Below are 21,016 nucleotides of genomic sequence, written 5' to 3'. Positions count from 1 at the left end.
GTACATCGCAACGCGACGTTTTGACACTTCTACTAGTTAAAGAGTCCCTAGTTACAAATAGCTGAAGCACACTCAGTCCCGCATCTGTTTTCATGACAATTCTGGTCGTGACAGGTTGTGTTGCTAAGTGGTTCCCGAGCATAGTCTGAAAAATCGACTGGTTGTTTGGGTGATCGGTTGTCCGAGGGAAAGGATTAGAGGCTGGTGATACGGCCGCAAATAAGTCTGGGCTGCACAATAGCCTGAATACAACATTTAATTTTTTGCAAAAGGAGTATATTACACCACAAACCCAGGGAAAAGGAATAAAACTTAAGATTTTTTGGCTGCTCTCTGTCTCATTTCAGGGCTCAAAATTCAATCTATACTTCTGTTTTCTGCAGTTTTGTGATTAAAAATACACATTATCCAATCTGTTCTCAAAACCCAATGTAATATTCCACAACGGATTCTTCCGCAATATCCCAGGGTCTGTCTGTATTGTTTCATAGAGTGACGTATTTTTAACTATAATATTGTTATTATATGTATTTTTATTGTATGTTTGGCCTAAGATCACCTCTGCTTGGAGTTCATGGGACAAGGCGTTTGGTCATTAAAGATGATTTATGACTTCCCCTGACATGTTCCGGATTGACTTCACCCCCTGCTGTGTTGAACCTATTCAGCTAGCAAGTTTTACAATACAGTAACTGTTGAATACATGTGTATACATACAATACCCTGGGCTTTCAATTATTAACCCTCGCTCTTTGCTTCAGTAACGTTTTGAGTGACGTTCAGAAAAATGGCCAAATTTTCTTTCTCTGACAACATTTTGGTATGACTGATCACGATTATGAAGGTTTTGACTATTTCAAATCGGTTGCGGATTGCGCCACCCGGCGGAATTCGTCGGGATTGCACCTCCGGGAGGGAGTGTCCGCCCAACAGGTCCCAGCATGCTTCATTCTTACGTTCGGGTTACTTGCTTGGCAGCACGCAAAATAAGAGAGCCAAGAATTCTGCATTTTAAACAACATCCTTCAGTCATCCTTCATTCAGCTGAGTCAGAAAGTGCATGCAAGAATGTGGGGCGCAGGGAAGAGGAAGTCGAGAAGGCCGGCGAGATTCGTAGACTACTATACAGAAGGTTTAGATGAACAACAGCGGGACGACGTTCGGCCGAGGTCAACCTCGACCCCGAGATTCCCAGTTCCAAAACCGAGAGAGGCAAGGCGAGAAGTAGACGTGGACGAAGTGGAGGAAGAGATAAGGGAGGCTACAAGGGAAATAGAGGCCTTGAAGGTGGATTTACAGCGGATGGAAAGGTCAGTGCTTGAAGTTCAAGAAGGTCAACAACAAAATGGCGAACGAAAAACCCGCCATTCGCGTGACGTCACGGCTGCGAAGTCTCGCGAGAACTCGCCTACTCTCGGGCGCCATCTTGGGGACGGCAGGCGCGAGCCCCAAACACGAATCTCGGCCAACGAACTACGCCAGTTCACTCGGATGAAGCAAGACCTACATACCAGGGCAGCCTCGTCCCCGCCACCGTCTCGCGGACGTAGCAAGAAAGCGGCAGCCAGCGCGCGGAGCTCGAGCTCGTCTTCCGAATCATCGACCTCACGCTCGAGCTCAAGTGATCACTCCAGAGCCTCCAGAGGTAGGTCGAGTTCTTCACGGTCCAAAGGGGCGAAGTTGAAGAGCGGGGTATTGAGGAAGTGTACGGATCAGGTGAAGAGGAAAGTCTTGTTTCCGCAGGAGAGATTGCCTAACACAAAGAACGGTGGCAAAAGTTATTATGATCTGGAATGGCATGAGTGTATTGCCGGTTCACTAGATATCATTCTATCGCATAAGGTGAACTCTATAGAAAGCAAGCAGAGGCTCAAGCTCATGCGTTTCATGATGTTCGAAGTAGCAGAATTCGGTTACCAAGCCGTGCTTCAATGCTGTAGTGCTCATGCAGATCGAGCAGGGCGAGCTGGATTGGGGGGACAGGCACTTCATGAAGAAGGTACAAAACTTGAAGTCTGTTCACCTACGCAAGGGAGATGTCCCTCCTAGGGATGCTAGCAAGGCCGCCAAGAAAACAGACCTACAGCTGTGTTATGCTTACAACAAAGGCGAATGCCAGGCTACTGTGGAAGACAACAGGGCTCATTCCAGCAGGAACGGTAAGGTATACCACTTCTGCAGACCTTGCGCAACTATGCGTCCTGCGATGGGATACCAGAAGCACAGCGCAACAACTTGCCCTTACAAAGACCCGGAGTTCAGGGCGAAGAACCCAACACAGAAGTCAGCGTGACTACTAGATGCAGAGAACACATATGTAGAGTATGATGGAGGAAGGTCTGTAGGTAACGATTTTCGGACGTTTATTAAAGTAGAACTAGGCAAGCATGCAATCACCACTCATGATACTCTCTTAGAAGACAACACAGGAACACTTCAAGAACATAGTGGGGGGTGTGGCTTTACTTCAGTCTCAGGTAGTGAAGCCACGACCTTCACGACTTATCACACGCCAACGATGCACATGGATTATGCCAATCCTACTACTAGCGCTGGTACGAGGTGCACTCTTGACACTACAGCTCGCCCGTGCTGCGGGCTGTCATCCACGGTGTCAGGTCAGGACCTCACACAAGCAGCGGACATGCCTACGTCTTTGGAACGACAACCCGGGTGCCTTGTCGGGTACACTTCAAGGACATGTTGGGAGTCGTAGCTTTACTTCGCCTTTAGCAAGCGGAGCACTAACCTCCACGACTGGCGACACGTCAACGGTACACGTGGACTGTACCAATTCTACGACTGGCACTGGCATGAGGCGTACTCTTGACACTACAGCTAGCCCGCGCTGCGAGCTGTCATCCACGGTGTCAGGTCAGGACCTCACACAAGCAGCCGACACGTCTACAACCAACGTGTTTTTGGAGTTACACGCTCAGGTGCGAGCTTCCGGATCTTATAATTTCCAAGGTTGTAGACTCCCTGTGCCAACCACATTTCACATCCAGACATGGCGTAACCTTCTGAGAGACTATCATGACTAAGTGGTCGCAGATTATTTGGAGTTTGGATGGCCTATTAGCTACATGAGTGAACAATTGCCAATCCCTATTTACCAGAATCACAGGTCAGCCAAGATATTTCACAGGGATGTTGAACGGTACGTGTCCACAGAGAGAGGATTCGGCACCATTCAAGGTCCGTTTCACGTTCCTCCGTTTCGTACACCATTCATGGTGTCCCCGCTACAGACAGTACCCAAGCGTGATTCAGAGGCGCGGAGAGTAGTGGTAGATTTAAGTTTCCCGGTCGGACATTCAGTGAATGACGGGATTGTTCCACAAGATTATTTAGGTGAACCGTTCTCCTTCACGCTACCGGGGCACGCAGCATTCGAACAGTTGATAATGGAGAAAGGACAGGGTTGCTTACTCTACAAACGCGATTTAAGCAGAGCGTATAGACAGATCCCGGTGGACCCGTACGATTACAACATGTTAGGCTTTCAATGGAACGGACAGTTCTACTTTGACACGGCCTTTCCTTTCGGCATTCGTTCCGCGGCAATGGCCTGTCAAAGAACGACCTCGGCAGTGAGATATGTTCATCGAATGAAGGGTTTTGATTGCATTAACTACATTGATGACTTTGGCGGTGCGGAAACACCGCTTCGCGCTATGGCAGCCTTCCAGACACTCGCTGACACATTCACGGACTTGGGTTTGGTTGAGTCGCCTGGCAAGGCAGTTCCCCCGTGTACTTCTATGGCTTTCCTGGGCATAGGCTATGATACCGTAAGCATGACAAAGGAGGTCACGGACGATCGTCTGGATGAGACCCTCGCCGAACTGCGGACGTGGCTCGGCCGAAAACGCGCGCGCAAGAAAGACATTCAGTCTTTGTTGGGTAAATTGATGTTCATCACGGCCTGCGTTCCCTGTGGTCGTGTTTCTTGTCCAGGATGATCAATGCTCTGCGCGGACTGACTAGGAATCATCATGTAGTTCGACTAAACGTGGAATTCCGTAAAGACATAATGTGGTGGGAACGGTTTCTGCCGAAGTTTAACGGGATTCGATTGATTCCTAGACCTACGTCATCATCACTGGCGACAGATGCGTGCCTCTCCGGTTGCGGCGGTGTCTCCGGGTCAGAGTACTTTCACAGGCAGTTCCCAGAGTTCATCTTAGCACAGCAACTACCCATACACTGTTTAGAGCTTCTCACGGTGATTGTGGGTTGCAAAGTGTGGGCTCACGCATGGGCAGGCCAACGCTTGCTGATCGAGTGTGATAATGAGGCTTCAGTATACGTAATCAACACGGGGCGTTCGACGGACAAGTTCCTTCAAGCGTGCGCCAGGGAGTTAGTATACATACAGGCAATTAAGGACTTCCAACTAGTAGCACGACACATCTCGGGCATAGAGAATACGTTACCGGATATGCTAAGCAGGTGGCACTTACATCAGTCTTACAGGAACCAGTTCCGTGAGGAAGTAGATAAGAATGAGCTACGCGAGGTCAACGCTTCTGATGATATGTTTGACTTCTCTCATGACTGGTAATTCTTCTATTCCTCCAGATGCAGACTTTCAGTGGAAACTTTTGGAGGAGGACACTAGGACAACTCAGGCATCAGTGTTCGCGGTCGGCACATCTCGTAATCATCAGACTCATATTTCCACTTACCTTAATTTCTGCAACTACTTTGGCATAGTTCCTATGCCTGCCAATCCACACAACCTGGCGTGCTACGCCCAGTTCCTGTCACGTTCTCTGCGGTCCTCGGACTCTATAGCACATTACCTATCGAGCGTGAAGCTCTTCCATCACCTGAACGGGTTCACCACATTTAGTTTGGATCACTTCGAAATTGCGCACACGATGAAAGGACTTAAGAAACGATTGCAGCATCGTCCTCGTCAGCATGGTAGGGTGGACATTCCATTACTAGTCGATCTCGCGGGCTGTTTCAATCCCCAGGTGCCACGGGACGCAGCCATTTGGGCAGCCATCGTGTTCAGTTTCTTCACATTCTTTCGTCGTTCAAATGTAGTGTTGGATTCTAAGACGCAGTTTGACCCGAAGAAGCACTTGAAGAGGCGGGATATTCTCGTATCACCGGCTGGGTTGCTCATCTACGTCACGTGGACTAAGACTCTACAGAGTCGCGAACGGGTTCTCTCAGTTCCACTATTGCCGATACCGGGTTCGCCGATTTGCCCGGTTGCCGCCTACACGCACATGTGTGACTTAATCCCAACAGAGCCAGATCAGCCCGCGTTCGTGGTACCTACGAGGGGTCGTAAGCTGAGACCATTAACCACATCGATGTTGGAGAAGGCGTTCGCGCGAGCAGCAGCTTCCATTGGAATACCCGCAGGTTCCCTGACTCTACACGATCTACGCAGAGGAGGGTACACGCTGGCCTTCCAGGCTGGCGTGCCGCGTGAACTACGACAGCTGCATGGAGACTGGCGGTCGGACGCGGACCATGTGTACCTGTCGACCACGGTGGCTGATCGTCTGAGGGTACCGGCGGCTCTGAGAGACTACGTCCTGAGACACAGCATCGCGTGAACACTATTGACACAGACTGAGAGCACGGACTTTGTTTTGTGAATGGACTTAGTTGGACAGTAAGCTTAGAAGTTTTGTATAAGAAACCAACAAGTTGTAAAGATGTCAATAGTTTAATAGCAGTCCACATGCCATAGTGGGACTCAGTTCATCTGTCAGGACATCACACAATTTATTCTAATCCGCTACTGTTGTAGTTATATAGGACATTTGTTCAGCCAGTTGTGTTTACCTTAGTTAGGGTACATCAAGTTATGAGTGTTTTACTCAGGTTATCAGGTTTCCTTTCCGGACAAGCCCGGCAGCACATCTCAGGAGAGATAAACTACGATAATGAGACGAGATAGAAGTTTAGCTATTATACTTAATGTTTCACTGAATTGTTGGCTAGGTCTCAAGCTCAGCCTTATCAGGTTTTTTTTGTTGAAGTTAGTTAGGGCCCTCTTACACGTGTACTTCCGAGTGTATTAACTAGTCAGTTATACAACTTCAACTTCGGCACGTTATTCTTGTTCAGACAGACATCTCACGAAAGATCCGTTATGACAATGTGGAGTAATGAACCGTTCAATGTTTCTGATATATAATTCCGCACAGTTGTGTACTTTGTTCTGCAGACAGTTTGCTATTTTCAAGGCCCAGGGGCCTGGAGGGCGGACACTCTCTCCTTTCACATAACAGCACACTTTCCTTGGCCGTGTCTGCGACACCTTGGCATTCTCAGAGTTTCTTTGAAGTGATTAAAACTCTGAACTTCGGCCAAACGAAAGCCTCTGTCTCTTCCCTGGTGTAATCGGTTGCGGATTGCGCCACCCGGCGGAATTCGTCGGGATTGCACCTCCGGGAGGGAGTGTCCGCCCAACAGGTCCCAGCATGCTTCATTCTTACGTTCGGGTTACTTGCTTGGCAGCACGCAAAATAAGAGAGCCAAGAATTCTGCATTCCCACCCACCACTCCCTGGCTGCCAGGCATGTAGCCTTTTGCGTGGGAAGGGGGCATACCGTAGGGCATTCTCAGAGTTTCTTTGAAGTGATTAAAACTCTGAACTTCGGCCAAACGAAAGTCTCTGTCTCTTCCCTGGTGTAATCCAAGGAGAGGTTGGATGGGATGATTATGTCTTTCTTCAGATTTGTTTCTAACACTAGTAACTGATTAAGGCTGATACTTAGAAACGGGGCAAGTCAAAAGAAGATCACAATCTTCCCACCCAACCTCTGCTTGGAGAGTACCACCCAGCTCTAGTACTATGAGTGACACCTCTACGCACGTTTGTTCTCAAATCTGGAACAATGACACTCGGGTCAGACCGTGCCTGGTCCCGGATCAGACCACACTAACTATTTACCGCCGCGCCATGGCAACACAACGCACCAAACAACACCTTTCAAACCCAACAATTTCTGTTTCACTACCTGTGTATAACAACCACCTGTTTCATCAACTACCTCTGTTTATGGTCTAAATAGAGTCCCCAACTTCAAGACCTTGGAACCTCTATAATTATGAAAACTATACTCAAAGGTGAAGACCGAAAATGCTGCATGAATGGTTCTGCGCAGTTCTATTAGGCACACCCCTTGGCTTCCTTTGTGGACTTTTGTTTCGGTCTGTCAATACAACACGTCTCAGGTTTCAAGACGTAAATATACATTCAATCACGACATGCACGTAGCTGACATGCCTTGTCTGCACAGACCTGCCAATGAGTGACCTATTTTTGGCACTGACAGAAAGAATCAACAACAGGTGTGCAGAACATAATAATAACAAATTAAGGCCTTCTTCTTCTTCTTTAACAACAAATTAAGGCCACCCCAATTTGCTGTGTTGAAGCAACAATTGAAGACAAAGCTTGACTCTGAGGGGAAAGTCTGTATCTTGGTTTACATGTAGTTTCAGGGAGTGAACAGAGTCAGTTCTTTGCAAGTTTGCCTGCTAACATTTTACATGAAAATGTCCAAGAACTTACAAATTGAATTGGCGTGGCCTGAGATAGAGAATAGCACTGTGACAAACCTACAATACCTTAGTCCTATGATGCTTTCGATGCTTGATGCTTTTGAAATATGAAAAGTGGCCTGCAGGTCAATGTGAGCTTGCATGAATGAAGAATGGTTCAAACAAACAAACAAAATTTTGTAAGTCTATTGAAGTGAAAACAACAGAGAAAACTTAATGTACTAGTGGTCAACTTGAGCACAAAAAATGTTGAATATAGTCATCCATTATAATTGTAACAGTATATATTGCATAGAAGCTGCATCAATGCATGATCCAACAGGTGGTTGAGCAACATTATTGAAATACATGTAAAGTTGTAGGTTGCATCCATATGGAATAAAGCTGTTGTGTTACACTTACATTATACAATGTAGTTTCACTTTCAAATACAGTAAAAGCACAAAGAGTTCTGAATGGAGACCCAAAGGGTGGGTACAATTATTGTAAGGAAATTATCAATGCATGATTTCCAAACAACAAAATAGTCTATATAGCTAGTAAGATCGTTGTTCGAAAATAAAATGCCTGGTAAAGGTAAAATATAGCTTACAGATTTCTAATTAATTAGTAGAAAGAACCCTGTGCAGGTAATTTTTCTGCCTCTGTTGACAGACTATTTACCTAACAGAGAAAAATTCTCTTTGTTCTTTATCTATTTATAGCCACAGGTGAGAATCCTTGAACCGAGAACAGACAGCTGAACTAATGACAGTAATGTTGCATGTTTCACTTCAGAAACACAATAGAAAGGAACCTTTGTAATTTTTCTGCCTCTGTTGACAAGTTATTTACGGTTCTAACAGAAAAAAATTCACCTTCAAGTTGTTCTATACTTATTTATAATTTATAGATGCAGGTGACACTCATTCAACTGAGAGCAGACAGCTGAACTAATGTTGCATGTTTCACTACAGAAACACAATAGCAGGACAAGACACCCTTGGGTGGTTAGGGTTTGTTTGGGCCTGTGCCATGACGAGTCTGACGTAGATAATAATTCCGTTGCCAAGGGTTACAGACCAAGCAAAGGGGAGTGACCCCCGGGGTGTTTAGCCAGGTATCTCTAGATCTGTGTCATCTCTTAAAAACAAGGCTGTTTGTTTCCAAAATTCCATGCAGTTTGAAATGTCGATGGGTTTTCAAGAAGACAAGGAAAACAAAAACAACACATGGCCCTGAGTCAGAAAGAAAGGACAAATTGTGTAAACATTTTAAATTTGTTTTATTTAGAAATAAAATTTTTCAGGCTTTTTTTCTCTATTCTATTGAAATAATCCCCAGGGTGTTTAGCCAGGTTTCTCTGTGTGATCTCTTATAAACAAGGCTGTTTGTTTTCGTGCAGTCTAAAATGTCTGTCAGTTTGTTATGCTTTCAACAAGACCAGGACAATGAAAACATTTCAAATTGCCCTCAGAAAGAAAGGACGTGATAACAGAGTTTATCTAAAAATTTGGTTAGGTTTTTCCTCTTATTAGCATCATCCATGATTTGTCAAATGTATGTTTAATACTATTTAGTTGGCTCCTTTGCTTAATAGATAAATAGAGTCTACTTACCAGGTGATTCACTAATTGTGAACATTTAATGATACCTGTCCTTTGCAAATATGATGTATTCAAACTTGTTTTTGTGACTCTAAGAGTCTGTTTCTAGAACTTGTGACAAATATTGTGTTGCTAAAAAATCTCTTTTTACATTCTAAATGACTATCTTAATTTTGCCATGTTGTACTGGCCCATTATTAAAGGACAACTGACTACTCATGACCATAATAGACCACATTATCACTAAATGAAACAATCACCATTGTAGGGTTATCTATTATTCCCTTGGGAGAATTATGCTGCTTATTTGCAGGGCAATTTGCAGCTATTGTGGGTGTTAACTGTTATCTTTGTGATAGTGGCTGAGTTAACAATTACCCATCATGGTAAAACAATATATGGAACATTTAATCTACTGGTGCATAATAAAATTGGTTGCTGTTTCTTGAAAATAAAATTTACTCAGACTCTTTTTTATAATTTATAAAAAAAAAGGCTTAAGTATTAACATTTCAACTTCTTGATCAAAGTTTTGCGGGGATCTCAAACACAATTCACCTTACATAACTTGGTTTGGGGTTAGCTACTACTTAAAGTAAAATATTATTTGTAATTTGAGTGTCCAACCAAATTCTCTCATTAACTGAAAAATTCCTTACTGGTGACCAAGTTTTTTTCAGGTTTCCAATCAGACGTCCTTTAATACTGACCTTAGATTCTTATTACCCAGGCAGCCACTGATGATATAAGCTCATTAGAAGTATACTTTCCACCTGAACGAAAAAAGTAAGCCTCACAACGTTTAATTTCCTTCTGTAGGCCACGTTGATCTGGCTTTGCCCATACAGGCGATAAACCCACCACAAACACACAACGAAGTCCTTTCTTCTATGAAATCCCCTTATAGAATTACATCGTGATGTTTACAGTGAAGTTCAATAAACAAAGAGGACAAACTCTGGCCTGGACAGAAACAGGTATGCCGTGCTAGGTAACAAGAACCGACACCAAACACTACTGTATTACTTTTTGTAATACATTGATCCCATATAATCCTACGAAGCAAGTCATGTTAAAAACAGCAGAATCTTTAGTTTAAGGGGCCAAGTATGGCTGAGAGTAGAAATTTGAAAAATGCACAAACAGTAACCTCATGTTACTCAAGTAACCTTACAAATTTTGCTCACATCTATAGTAAGAAACTGTACAGTAAATTACCACATTGCCACACTGATTCCCTGGTCTGTCTGAACTTACTTTCTAAATTTGTTTTTCTATACATTGGTACTGACAAACCGGTATGACCACCTTGTTACATGACACACCCTAATGCTGAAGGCTGTCATTACTCTTCTTTCACTTTCAACTTTGGTTTGTCTATCCAACAATGAGTGTGCAACGTAAGTTGTCTACTGGCATAATTCTCTGAACAGAAAAAAATCTAAGACAGACAATCAAACCCAGTATTGAACAAATTAGACAAAACAGGATTGCACTCTAGATTCTATGGTCTTAGGAAGCATCTATGGTACCAAGCACCAAAAGATGCCATTGACCAGGAGGTCTTTGTAATCGTACAGGTGGTCTCTGGTACACATTTGGTAATCTTCAAGCAGATCTTTTGGAGTCTTGCCAGTTGGTTTAATACAACTTTGCTACTGAAAGATCTGCTTGTGACTTAAGAAATATTTTCTGTTGGAGTTCACAAGGCAACAGACGTATACATGTTGTATAGCATTGGATATTGAAGACAGGAAATGACATAACCTTTTCTGGGACCTGTCATGGACCTTTGACCTAACTTTCTACTTGTGAGTATCCCCATGTTCCAAGGTCACAACAGACACACAAGCAAACACACATACAACAAAGCTCTATACACGGAGATAAGAAGAAAAATTAATGCCTTTTTTGTTGTGTTGACTATGTGGAGTTGTTTGGCATAACAGCAGAGCATTTGGCTTAGAACCAAGAGGTCCTGGGTTCGAATTCTGCCAAGTCACCAACCTTGTGCCCTTGGGAAAGGCACTTAACACGACTTTCCTCACTTCAGACAGGTGAAAATGAGACAGAATGATCATTATCGTGATCCTTGGCGTCAAAGGAAAACCAAACCAACTACTCACAGCATCTCTCTCTTGGCATCCATAGGTTTGGCCAGGTCCCTGACGGCCATCTTCCCCTCAGCGATCTCCTCAGCAAGAAGATCAGCCTCGTCATCTTGTCCCTGTCCCTCAACGTCGAGTAGCGCCGGTCGCGTGCCTCGCGCCGACCGCGCGGACCGGTGTCGGGCCGACCGCCCCCGTCTGTGCATCGACATGGACCACTGCGGAGCAGAAATCGAAGATGAAAACGATTAAATCATTTTTCAGCAAAAATTTAAAATTTATATAAAGGTAGAGTCTATTAAGTGATAAAATCATTCTTCGGAAAAAGTGGAAAATAAAAACAAACTTTTTTTCAGCGAAAATTGAAAACGAAAACAAGAAAACCCCTTTTCAACGAAATTTTTTATAAAAACAATAAAATCCTTTTGATAGGTTGTATATTTTGTTATTTTCCTTGGTAATTTATGTCTAGTAATTTTTGGATATTGTCAAATCTTTTGAATATACATTGATAATCTCTGAAAAAAAACTGGAGATAGTGTACAGCTAGTGCTGGTCATAGCTACCTGCGTCAATTTCAAAAATCGTATAACGTTACAAAAACTATGTGAGTATTCCAACGTTTGGGAGAAGAAATAATTTGGTAGAATCCAACATATTTCACTTATCAACATTAACAGTTATATACTTGAACTTGAACATGACAACTGCAAAATGAATATGAATTTTCTGTTGCACAGAACATTTTGCAGGTACGAACACAGGTGAACTCTCCTGACACCTGTTGCTTGCACCTGAGTTGATAGTTGAACGTCAGAAAAAAATCGATAAATTTTCTTTTTCCACACAGGTCCGGGTTTGTCCTAAGTTCTTACCGATCAAACCCACAGATCGTGCGTCAAATCCTGACCGTATGTCGGTACTATTAAAGCCTTACACCTGATGTTGAAGACACCTGTACACACCTGTACCACAGGTAAGGCCCTCCCTCACTCACTGCGAATAAAGTTCGACAACCCCCGGTCGAGAAATATGGCGGCTCGCCGTGCAGCGGTAAATTTAGACGAGAATTCTGGACGATCAAGCCGTTTTTATTAACTGATCTTTTGACCATAGCAGCTCAAAACTGTCTTGCAACTTGGGGTAAAGTTACAGCCGAAAGATCTTAAAGATTTGCAGAAGACGGGATCAAGAAACACAGCTAAGACGACGGAGAGAGAGCGTCAAAACCACAAAGTCATCGGCCGATCAGTTGCAACAACTAAACCCACATCAAACTACATTTACTCCACTACTGAGTTCATTTTCGGCTTCAAATGCTTATGACAAACATACAAGACCTTCCTACCTGTTTTCCTTAGGGTTTTTCTTGATAAAAATGTTGTCTAAGACCCGTAGAGCATTTCGCTAGCGTTATTTCCTGGATAGACTACGTGACTTTTCTCACCTGGCTCGTCTTACTGGGCATTGAAGCGAGTATGTTGTGGGTGCTGATGACGTCAGACTGGGACGGCGCGCTGATTGGTCCGTCGGTCGCCCCTGGGGAAGAGTAAACAGGATATTTGCATATCGGTGACAGAGTTGTTTGTTGTTGCAGTTTGCGTGCTAATCGCTAGGTGTCTTCAGTTCGTGTCTTCAGTTCGTGGTGGGGTTTTGCAAATACATTTGTAAATCGATTTATAAATATGAAATTCATAATTGTGTGTTTGTGTGTGTGTGTGTGTGTGTGTGTGTGTGTGTGTGTGTGTGTGTGTGAGTGAGTGAGTGAGTGAGTGAGTGAGAAAGCTTTCTAATTTAGAGGGAAAATTTATGATCAAGAAAGGAATACATATACATGGGAAAGAGAAGGGGGAGGGAGAGAGCGAAAGAGAGATAACTGAGAGAGAGAGAGAGAGAGAGAGAGAGAGAGAGACAGAAGTTGTTCCTACATGTCGCCAGGTCATTATACTCCAAAAAAAGAAAGCGTTCTCACCTTTTTCCATCTCCTGCATCTCCTTTTCCTCCACCTGTCCGGGAAGCGGCGAGTCCGACATCTTTTCAATTCGATTCCCGGAATGTCTGTCCAGGCCTTATAAGGAAACGTGGACTCTCTAATTTCCAGGAGAGTTTCTCCACGCCTTTTAAGGAAGTGTTTTAGAGAGTGCCTTCTTGTAGGATGTCCACTCAAGGCCTCAATTGCAAGGACGAAGGATGTGGGATAGAAGACGTCTGGGTCCTTTCAGTTAAGCTGGGGGTAACGTTCCTTCAGTACCTATTGCTGGAAAAGAAGAAGGAGGAAGCAAGCTTATTAGCGTCAATCATTGGCAAACCACAACATCCGTGAGGATACGCTGACAAAATCTCTGATCCCTGTGACTGGGTAAAGAAAAAAAAATCTCATATTTGATGGGACATGTGGCAAAGATACCAGATGTAGCAAAATTATAACTTACCCTTACATTATACCTACGCTAACAGATCCACCATAGAAATCTATCGGAGTATTGATAAATCAATGTACAGTACAACTGGCTACACACATGTAGCAAACATACCAGATGTAGCAAAATAACAATTTACCCTTACCTTTAGCTTACCGCTAACGCGGACCACCATAGAAATCTATGGGGATAATGATATATCCATATACAGTAACTGGCGAGCTCTCTCAGCCACAGCTAAGCTCTGTATCCTTTGGTTTAAGAGGCTCCCTTTTCTGTCAAGAGCAGCTCTTCTAACTGACCCCGACCGCCCAGTCAACAGCTACTTAATATTATAGCTCGAGCCCGAATTTCCTATAAACGTGTTAGTAACGACAACATGATGGATATTACCGGGGATTTGATTGTTTTGAATCAGATTACTGAAGAATTAGCCCAGTCAACTCTGCACCTTGCGATTTCGTTTTGTGAAACCGCAGTAAACCTGGCGATTTAAATTTGTCCTGTCAGCCTCCTATCGTTATGTTTGCCGTCGCAGAGCGAAGGAAAACATATTGTTTTGCTCAGTTTCTTCTTCTTCTCCCAAAAAATAAGGTCAATGACCTGAACCAGACGTCTGTCACCATGGTAACTGGTGTTGGGTTACATCATGTTGCAGTTTTATAGCAGGAGGGATTTAGACTCCTGCCACCATATGAATGTGTTACGTTTGAGTGAGAATTAACAAAGAGGACCATATGTGAAGCTAAACAGTAACGACAGTATGATGTATATTACCGGGGATTTGATTGTGCTGAATCAGATTACTAACGAATTACCCCAGTCAACTTTGCACCTGGTGATTTCGTTTGTTGAAACCACACTGTCACTGAACGTGGCGATTATTTGTCCTGTCAGCTCTTTCCATGATATTGAATCTTCATTGACCGAACAAAAACTTTCGGACGGCAACTTTCGCAGGGGTAACTGCCAACTCTGCTGCCAACTAACGATAACTCTATGTACAAACATTTTTGTCAGATTCCAATCAGTTTTTGAAATATCTTGACATGTCTTATCCTGTGCCTTTAAATATATTTGGTCACTTGTTCATCGTTTAGAATATTGTGTTAATTGGTGCTTTGCTTGTCCTATGTATCATGTACGTATTGCCTTATGTGTTTGTGGCGGCATCATGAATATAAGTGTAACTTAAGTGTGCCGTCACCATGTTTTGTCAATATATGTTCCAATAAAAAAGATAACGATAAAATGGAAAAGAAATCTTACACTTAAGATTCCACTTACTAGTGAAAATTGGGAGAAAGTGACCAAACATAAAGTAATGGATAAAATATTAAAAACGCTTACGCCATACTTCAAGTTTTTTCCAAGAATAGCCGGAACATGAAACAGGTACTAGACTAATCACCTCACGACGCACACACGTTTTGCTGAACGAGCGATGAAAATAGAAACATGCAAATGAAGAATTTATCGTCCAGAAAATTAGATATCTTGAAGGTCTTGAAGGTAGTAATGATTGTCCTTGCAAACATAAAATAACAAAATTATTTTGCGGACTATATATAGACTAGCTGGCGCGCAAGAAAAAACATGTCGTTGAAACATGTGCCTTTTTCTTTACAGTTTGTCATTGACTGGGGTCTGGGATCCTTGAAGTAAAACAGTGAGACTGAGCCGGATTCACATATATCTGCTCGGACTTTAAACCACTCACCCTACTGACGAACCGTAAAGGTAACTTAATCTCCAAGCAGATCTTTCCATGGCCGCAAAAGACAGTATCAAATCGGCCAGGCAGTATCCATTGACACTCCTCTTACCCTGATCTGCTTGGAGATTAGGCAAACTGTGACTATACCCAGTGTTTTGCACGGGTTTATAGGCTCTTTCTTGTAAGCACGGTACTCGTAAGAGATGATACTGGTTGTGTAAAAGAAAATCTCTATATCCTGTGCTTTACCAAACTAATGAAACTATTTTCGGAAATACAGGGTCTGTCATTCTATTCGTTCGCGTTTTTCTCTCTTCTCCTTTTCCTACATAAATTATAAATCCACACTATCAAATCAAGTACTAAAATGCCGAACAAAATAAGCAAAGACGCTGAAAAGTGAGCCACCGGATCTTACATCTGCTTGGAGTATAAGCCTTAGCAGATGAACCGTAAAGCTTACGCTAAAGGGTCCCCGGTGACCCATTAATTATTCAACATTTCAACAGTTACATCGACGATCGATATCAATTTACAGGACCGACATCGCCAACAAAAACCGCAGGGCAGTCGGGGTATTCATCTGTGTCAGAGGGTTCGATCTGGTAACCAGATACGCCGCGGCCATGTGTCATAGGATAACGAAGAGCTACATTGACTACCATGATTTGTAGTCTCTACCAGACTGACTACGCTGGCCATATATAGGAGAATATTTGCCAGAGGAGTTTGGCCGCCTTGACCTTGTAGGTTTGACTGGCCGCACAGGGAAAGAAACTACCTCCCCGCCGCCGGACTCCCTTGGCCAACTTTACTCTCTTTTTTGCCGAATTCTACGATCCGTATTCCCGTAGAAAGGCCTGGTGGAGGCTACTTGATTTCGTGCAAGGTTATTTTATCATCATACGGTGTACCACTACAATTTTCAACAGCATTATTCGGTTTGTTCGTATTGTTGAAAAAATTGCAGAGAATTTTTAGACTTTTCGTTTTGATATTTGTTATGAAATAGAGGGAAATGTTTTAACATTTCTGGCGTTCTCATATCATCGGACGGGAAAATAATCAGAATGTCACTGGGATTTAAGTGACTCTTCAGTTAATAAGCTTTTCAGATAGAGTTACTCGTGTCATTAGGTAAATAAATTATTCAGTATTGCCATTAGACATTTCTGTTGACGCATAATTAACTAGTAGGAATAGAGAATTAACTAGTAGGAGTAGAGACTATTTTCCAATTTTGTCTACATTCACGAAAAAAGAATTGGCTTTTATACCGACTCGTTCAAAATGAGTAACAGTAATCGTCGTTGTGCTTGTTTAAAACCAGGATAGGTCTGAATTCTACGCTTTAAATTTGCTGCTAGATATCAATGTTATAACGTTATATACGGTCTTTTAGGGACTTACGTAACGGAAAGGCCCCATACGATTCTTAAGTCTAAGAATATGTAGTACGTACTCTAGAAAGTATGAAACTAGATGCCACAATGTGATGTTCTTTTCATGCCTTACTACGTGACCTTAATTACTCTGCTTTAGTCTACATAATCACGCTAAATACAGGGTAGAATTTCTGCTCACGTTCCGATGTAATCAGCCGGAAAACAAGCATAACAACGTGTAACGCTTGTAGGTTCTCTGTCCTTCTATTACATTAGTTACCGGATCTGTGGTGTATAACAGCCTCCTTTGTTCGCGTACAAATTTCTGTAACTGTTAGCCTCAAGAAGTCTAACTAGAAAAAAAAATCAAAATTGCACGTAGCACAGAATTTGTACAGAATACATTGTTCACTTGGATCGACAAAGATTTGCCAGAAGCGACCTTGAACCGTTAAAATGGAGGACAGGTGAGGCGTTCGACACACCTGTGTACAGGTAAACCCTTACCTGTCTTCACGGTGACCTGTCCCTCTTGTTACCGACATTCTTGGATCTTCTCAACTTAAGACCAATGTTTACAAAGACAACACGGATCCAAGAAACCACCTCTCGAGCAAAACACGACAACGCAAGCCTTACCTTGCTAGGATGTCTACCAGTAAAGTATTTGACACACGTGTTGTACAGGTAAACCCTTACCTGTCTTCACGGTGACCTGTCCCTCTTGTTGCCGACATTCTTGGATCTTCTTATGAGCAATGTTTACAAAGACAACACACACAGATCCAAGAAACCACCAAATAAAACACCAATCTTACCTTGCTAGGATGTCTACCGATCGACCCTGCCCTGTGCTCCATCCGTGACGAGGGTTGTTATGTTCTATGGCGTGTACCTCTCCTTTGTCTGACGGGCACACATCATTAATTAGTTCGTCCTGTCTAAACGGAACCTTTACAGTGTAAGGTGATCAACTTACATTACCCTCCCCTGGCCCTGAACGGGGGTGGGCTCACAAGTTCTCACGCTGTTTCTAAACGTATTTCGTATGCCTGCGTTCTATTCTTTCATGCCCTACTCAGATATCAGTGTACGTTGGGAAATTCATATCTGAATCACTACAAAAACGACACCACATTGTAAATAACTGACATATCTCCTGAATTACAGAATGTAATAAAACTCTCCTCAAGAAAACATACAATAGATTAGCTTCCGTAAAATTGTATATGTAATTTAGTATAGCTAGTATCATCATGGATTAGCTCTGTTAAAATTCTATTTTAGTATAGTTTCATATATCTACCCCCGTATCTTCTTTGCCATACATTGTACCATCTACAGTTGTTGAGCAATAAAGATGATTTGATTTTGATTTCATTTATTATGGTACAGGTTAATAGCTTTGAAAGATAGTACTTTTGACCAAAGAAATACCTAACTGACTCCAAACAAATGATACTTTGGGAAGATTTTAACATTTTTTCAGACTTTTTATGTTTTAGTGGAAAACAAGGCAGCCTAAAAATTTAACATCTCATTGCTAAAAAAAACTAACTCCTCTTAAGAACGAAGCACGAACGCATGAGACGGCCCCTCACCTGGCTCTATTTTGGCAACCTTGAGTACACAAATCCTCCCGTCATTGTTGGGCGGGGTGTCGCTCTGCTGGGAGCGCAAACCAGGGGACGGCAGGAATGAACAACGGTTGTCAGACTGCTCAACTACATTGCACTGCCTTTTTTCAAGGATTGGCTTTCCTTTCAACATATACTAGTAGCTCCATCGCGGCTTTCAATAAGCAACGTTCCAGCTTTTAACCTTCACCGACGTTCCAGCTTTTGTTGATCAAATGACATTCTAATTTCTAGTTTCGCGTACGTTCTAGAACACAATACAGTATGCGATTGTCTGCGTGAATAAGAATGCGAGCATTGTGATCTAGGATATTGAATATCTAACACAACAAATATTTAATATTTCACAACAAATATTTAATATTTCGCGTACGTTCTAGAACACAATACAGTATGCGATTGTCTGCGTGAATAAGAATGCGAGCATTGTGATCTAGGATATTAAATTATTCATTCAACAATGTGAAACAATGAAACAACAAGCATTACGTAATAGTCGACCAATTTGGGCTGTCCATTAGCTAAATGAAATTTGAGATATGAAGAATTAATGACTTGACAGTTCCTTGGAGAAATACAAAGTTTTTTTTCTTTATCAAGAAAGCAGAATCTAGCTTTATTTTACTTTTTATCATTCTTTTAGAATTTTCAAATAAACTTTTTCTATACTATGCATATCATCGGTGTACAGGTGTATAGCCTCTACCAAGACTCTGGAGGGGGCTGGAAAGAGTAGAAATTGGCTAAATATAATATACGGATAATATGCCAAGGGAGATGGACCGCGGACACTTAGCGCGGACCATCTATTTGGCTAATTTCTACACTTTCCAGTCGCTTCCTGAAGCCTGGTAGAGGCTACGTGTTGTGTAGGATCGCGACCTTTCCTCCCGCTAACTTTTGTATGATGTTTTGGGCCAATTATGAGAAGCACCCTCACGGTTTAGTGACGATGAAAAGCCGGTCGGCAGTGAGTCACGAATCCGGGTATTTGCCTACTTCTCCAAGCAGAGGTTTGGGGTTTGGGCTTATTTTGGGCGTGTTCTAGGCTTTTTATCGGGCTTTCTTTTTTGCTCTGGTATCTTTGGGGGGGGGGGGCTTAAAACAATACTAGTGCAAGAAAAGAAAATTCGATTTAAAAAAAGCCTAAAAAAACAAGCCAAAAAGAAGCCAAAACCCAAACCTCTGCTTGGAGAGTATAGTTTTTACCGTGCACAGGTGCTCTCCATGATCTCCATGGGTTTTGGCTTATTTTTGGCGTGTTCTTAGGCTTTTTCAATGGGCTTTAATTTTCTTTGTATCTTTTATGTTGGTTTGGCGTAAAAAAAGATACCATTGCAAAAAGGAAAGCCCATTGAAAAAGCCTAAAAACACGCCAAATATTAGCCAAAACCCAAACCTCTGCTTGGAGAGTAGGCAAATACCCGCTAGCGGGGATGTCTCCGCTTAGCACACCTCAAACACGTCACGTCACGCTACAGCGCAACAACACAACATACACCTGCGGTGAAAGTCAGGCGCAAATAAATAAACACCTGGCGTCGCCATGGCAACGGACGACGCGCCGCGTCACGTTGCCATGACAACGGGGAAAACGTTTGGAGCATGCAGACAATGCATTGCAAGATGTAATTATGGGAGGGCGCTCGCTTGTCTTGATCTGTTGTTCCGGAATGACCGTAACAACAAGCCGCTAGGGAACCCCAAATCTAATCATTTCGAGGTGTCATTTCTTTTTGAACCTCCTTGGTCTCATCATGGTCTCATCAAGCTAGACCTACCCACCTGCCAAGTTTCATGACAACCCATCCATAGCTTTTTGACTTGTCGTGCTAAACAACATACACAAATACACGCGCGCGCACACACACAAAAACTATAAAACCCAAGGACAAACGTCCTTGCAAAAACATAATCTTCTGGTAAAGTACTTTTGGTAAAGGCCATTTTGGGTAGACACATCTCGAAATGAAATTGTTTTGGAATGAGATCATTTCATCTTACATGCCACGGCAGTTTGATTTGTTGGTTCTTGAATTGAAAAACAAACAAACTAACTAACTAGCTAATGAAACCGTATTGGACAGAGATCAACGTGAAAATACAGTTTGGCATTTGCCGTAGATTGATTACCTTGTGGAAGAAATATGTTGGCTTTTAACTTCGAAGACAAATGGTGCTCCAGTAGCAAATGCGAAGTACTAGTATTCATGTTGCAAAAGCGCCACCTATACATCGGGCGCTCTCGCGGGTGACCGGTGGATATCTTTGCGGCCACCGGAAAATCTGCTTGGAGATGTAACAAAAATACAACAATACCTCCCTTTATGATAACAGCCTGGGTAACAGAAAAAAATCTGGCGTAACGGAGCAAAATCCGGATCATCAGTGATACCCAGGCTGATTTGATACGAGGAACCTAATGATAACGTTATACATTTTGCCAATACAATTTCACTTACTTCTCCTAAGATATGCACATCTTGACTGCATGTTGAATCACCAGAGTAACGCCTGTATACGCAGTGTGCATGCTGTCGCCTTTCCACACGAATCCGTAGAAAATTCACATGGCGTACTGAGAAATTTGGAACAGTACCAATACAATAGATCGTCGGTGA

The 21,016-nt window shown here is 42.8% G+C and overlaps 2 protein-coding genes across 2 annotated transcripts in view; one reads left to right on the top strand and one right to left on the bottom strand.

Annotated features, from left to right (window-relative positions):
- Window positions 1–20,873, bottom strand: part of LOC109462654 (transmembrane channel-like protein 7) — a 37,261-nt gene extending 16,388 nt beyond the window's left edge. Inside the window, exons 1-4 of the mRNA XM_019759214.1 lie at window positions 20,858–20,873; window positions 13,209–13,493; window positions 12,684–12,775; window positions 11,255–11,454 (exon numbers count right to left, since the gene is read on the bottom strand). Of these exons, the coding sequence (XP_019614773.1) occupies window positions 11,255–11,454; window positions 12,684–12,775; window positions 13,209–13,269 (353 nt within the window). The 5' untranslated portion in view covers window positions 13,270–13,493; window positions 20,858–20,873. The remainder of the gene's footprint in view (window positions 1–11,254; window positions 11,455–12,683; window positions 12,776–13,208; window positions 13,494–20,857) is intronic.
- LOC109462803 lies at window positions 866–6,669 on the top strand. Its single transcript, XM_019759417.1, has 2 exons — window positions 866–1,645; window positions 4,585–6,669. The coding sequence occupies exons 1-2, from the start codon at window positions 1,069–1,071 to the stop codon at window positions 5,580–5,582; spliced, it is 1,575 nt and encodes a 524-aa protein (XP_019614976.1). The 5' UTR covers window positions 866–1,068; the 3' UTR covers window positions 5,583–6,669.
- Window positions 20,874–21,016: the final 143 nt, after the last annotated feature.

The sequence above is a fragment of the Branchiostoma belcheri genome, unplaced genomic scaffold, assembly GCF_001625305.1.
Source record: "Branchiostoma belcheri isolate BF01 breed outbred unplaced genomic scaffold, Haploidv18h27 scaffold12, whole genome shotgun sequence".
NCBI lineage: Eukaryota > Metazoa > Chordata > Leptocardii > Amphioxiformes > Branchiostomatidae > Branchiostoma > Branchiostoma belcheri.
Note: the sequence above shows the minus strand (reverse complement) of the source record. Positions and strands in the feature narration are given on the sequence as shown.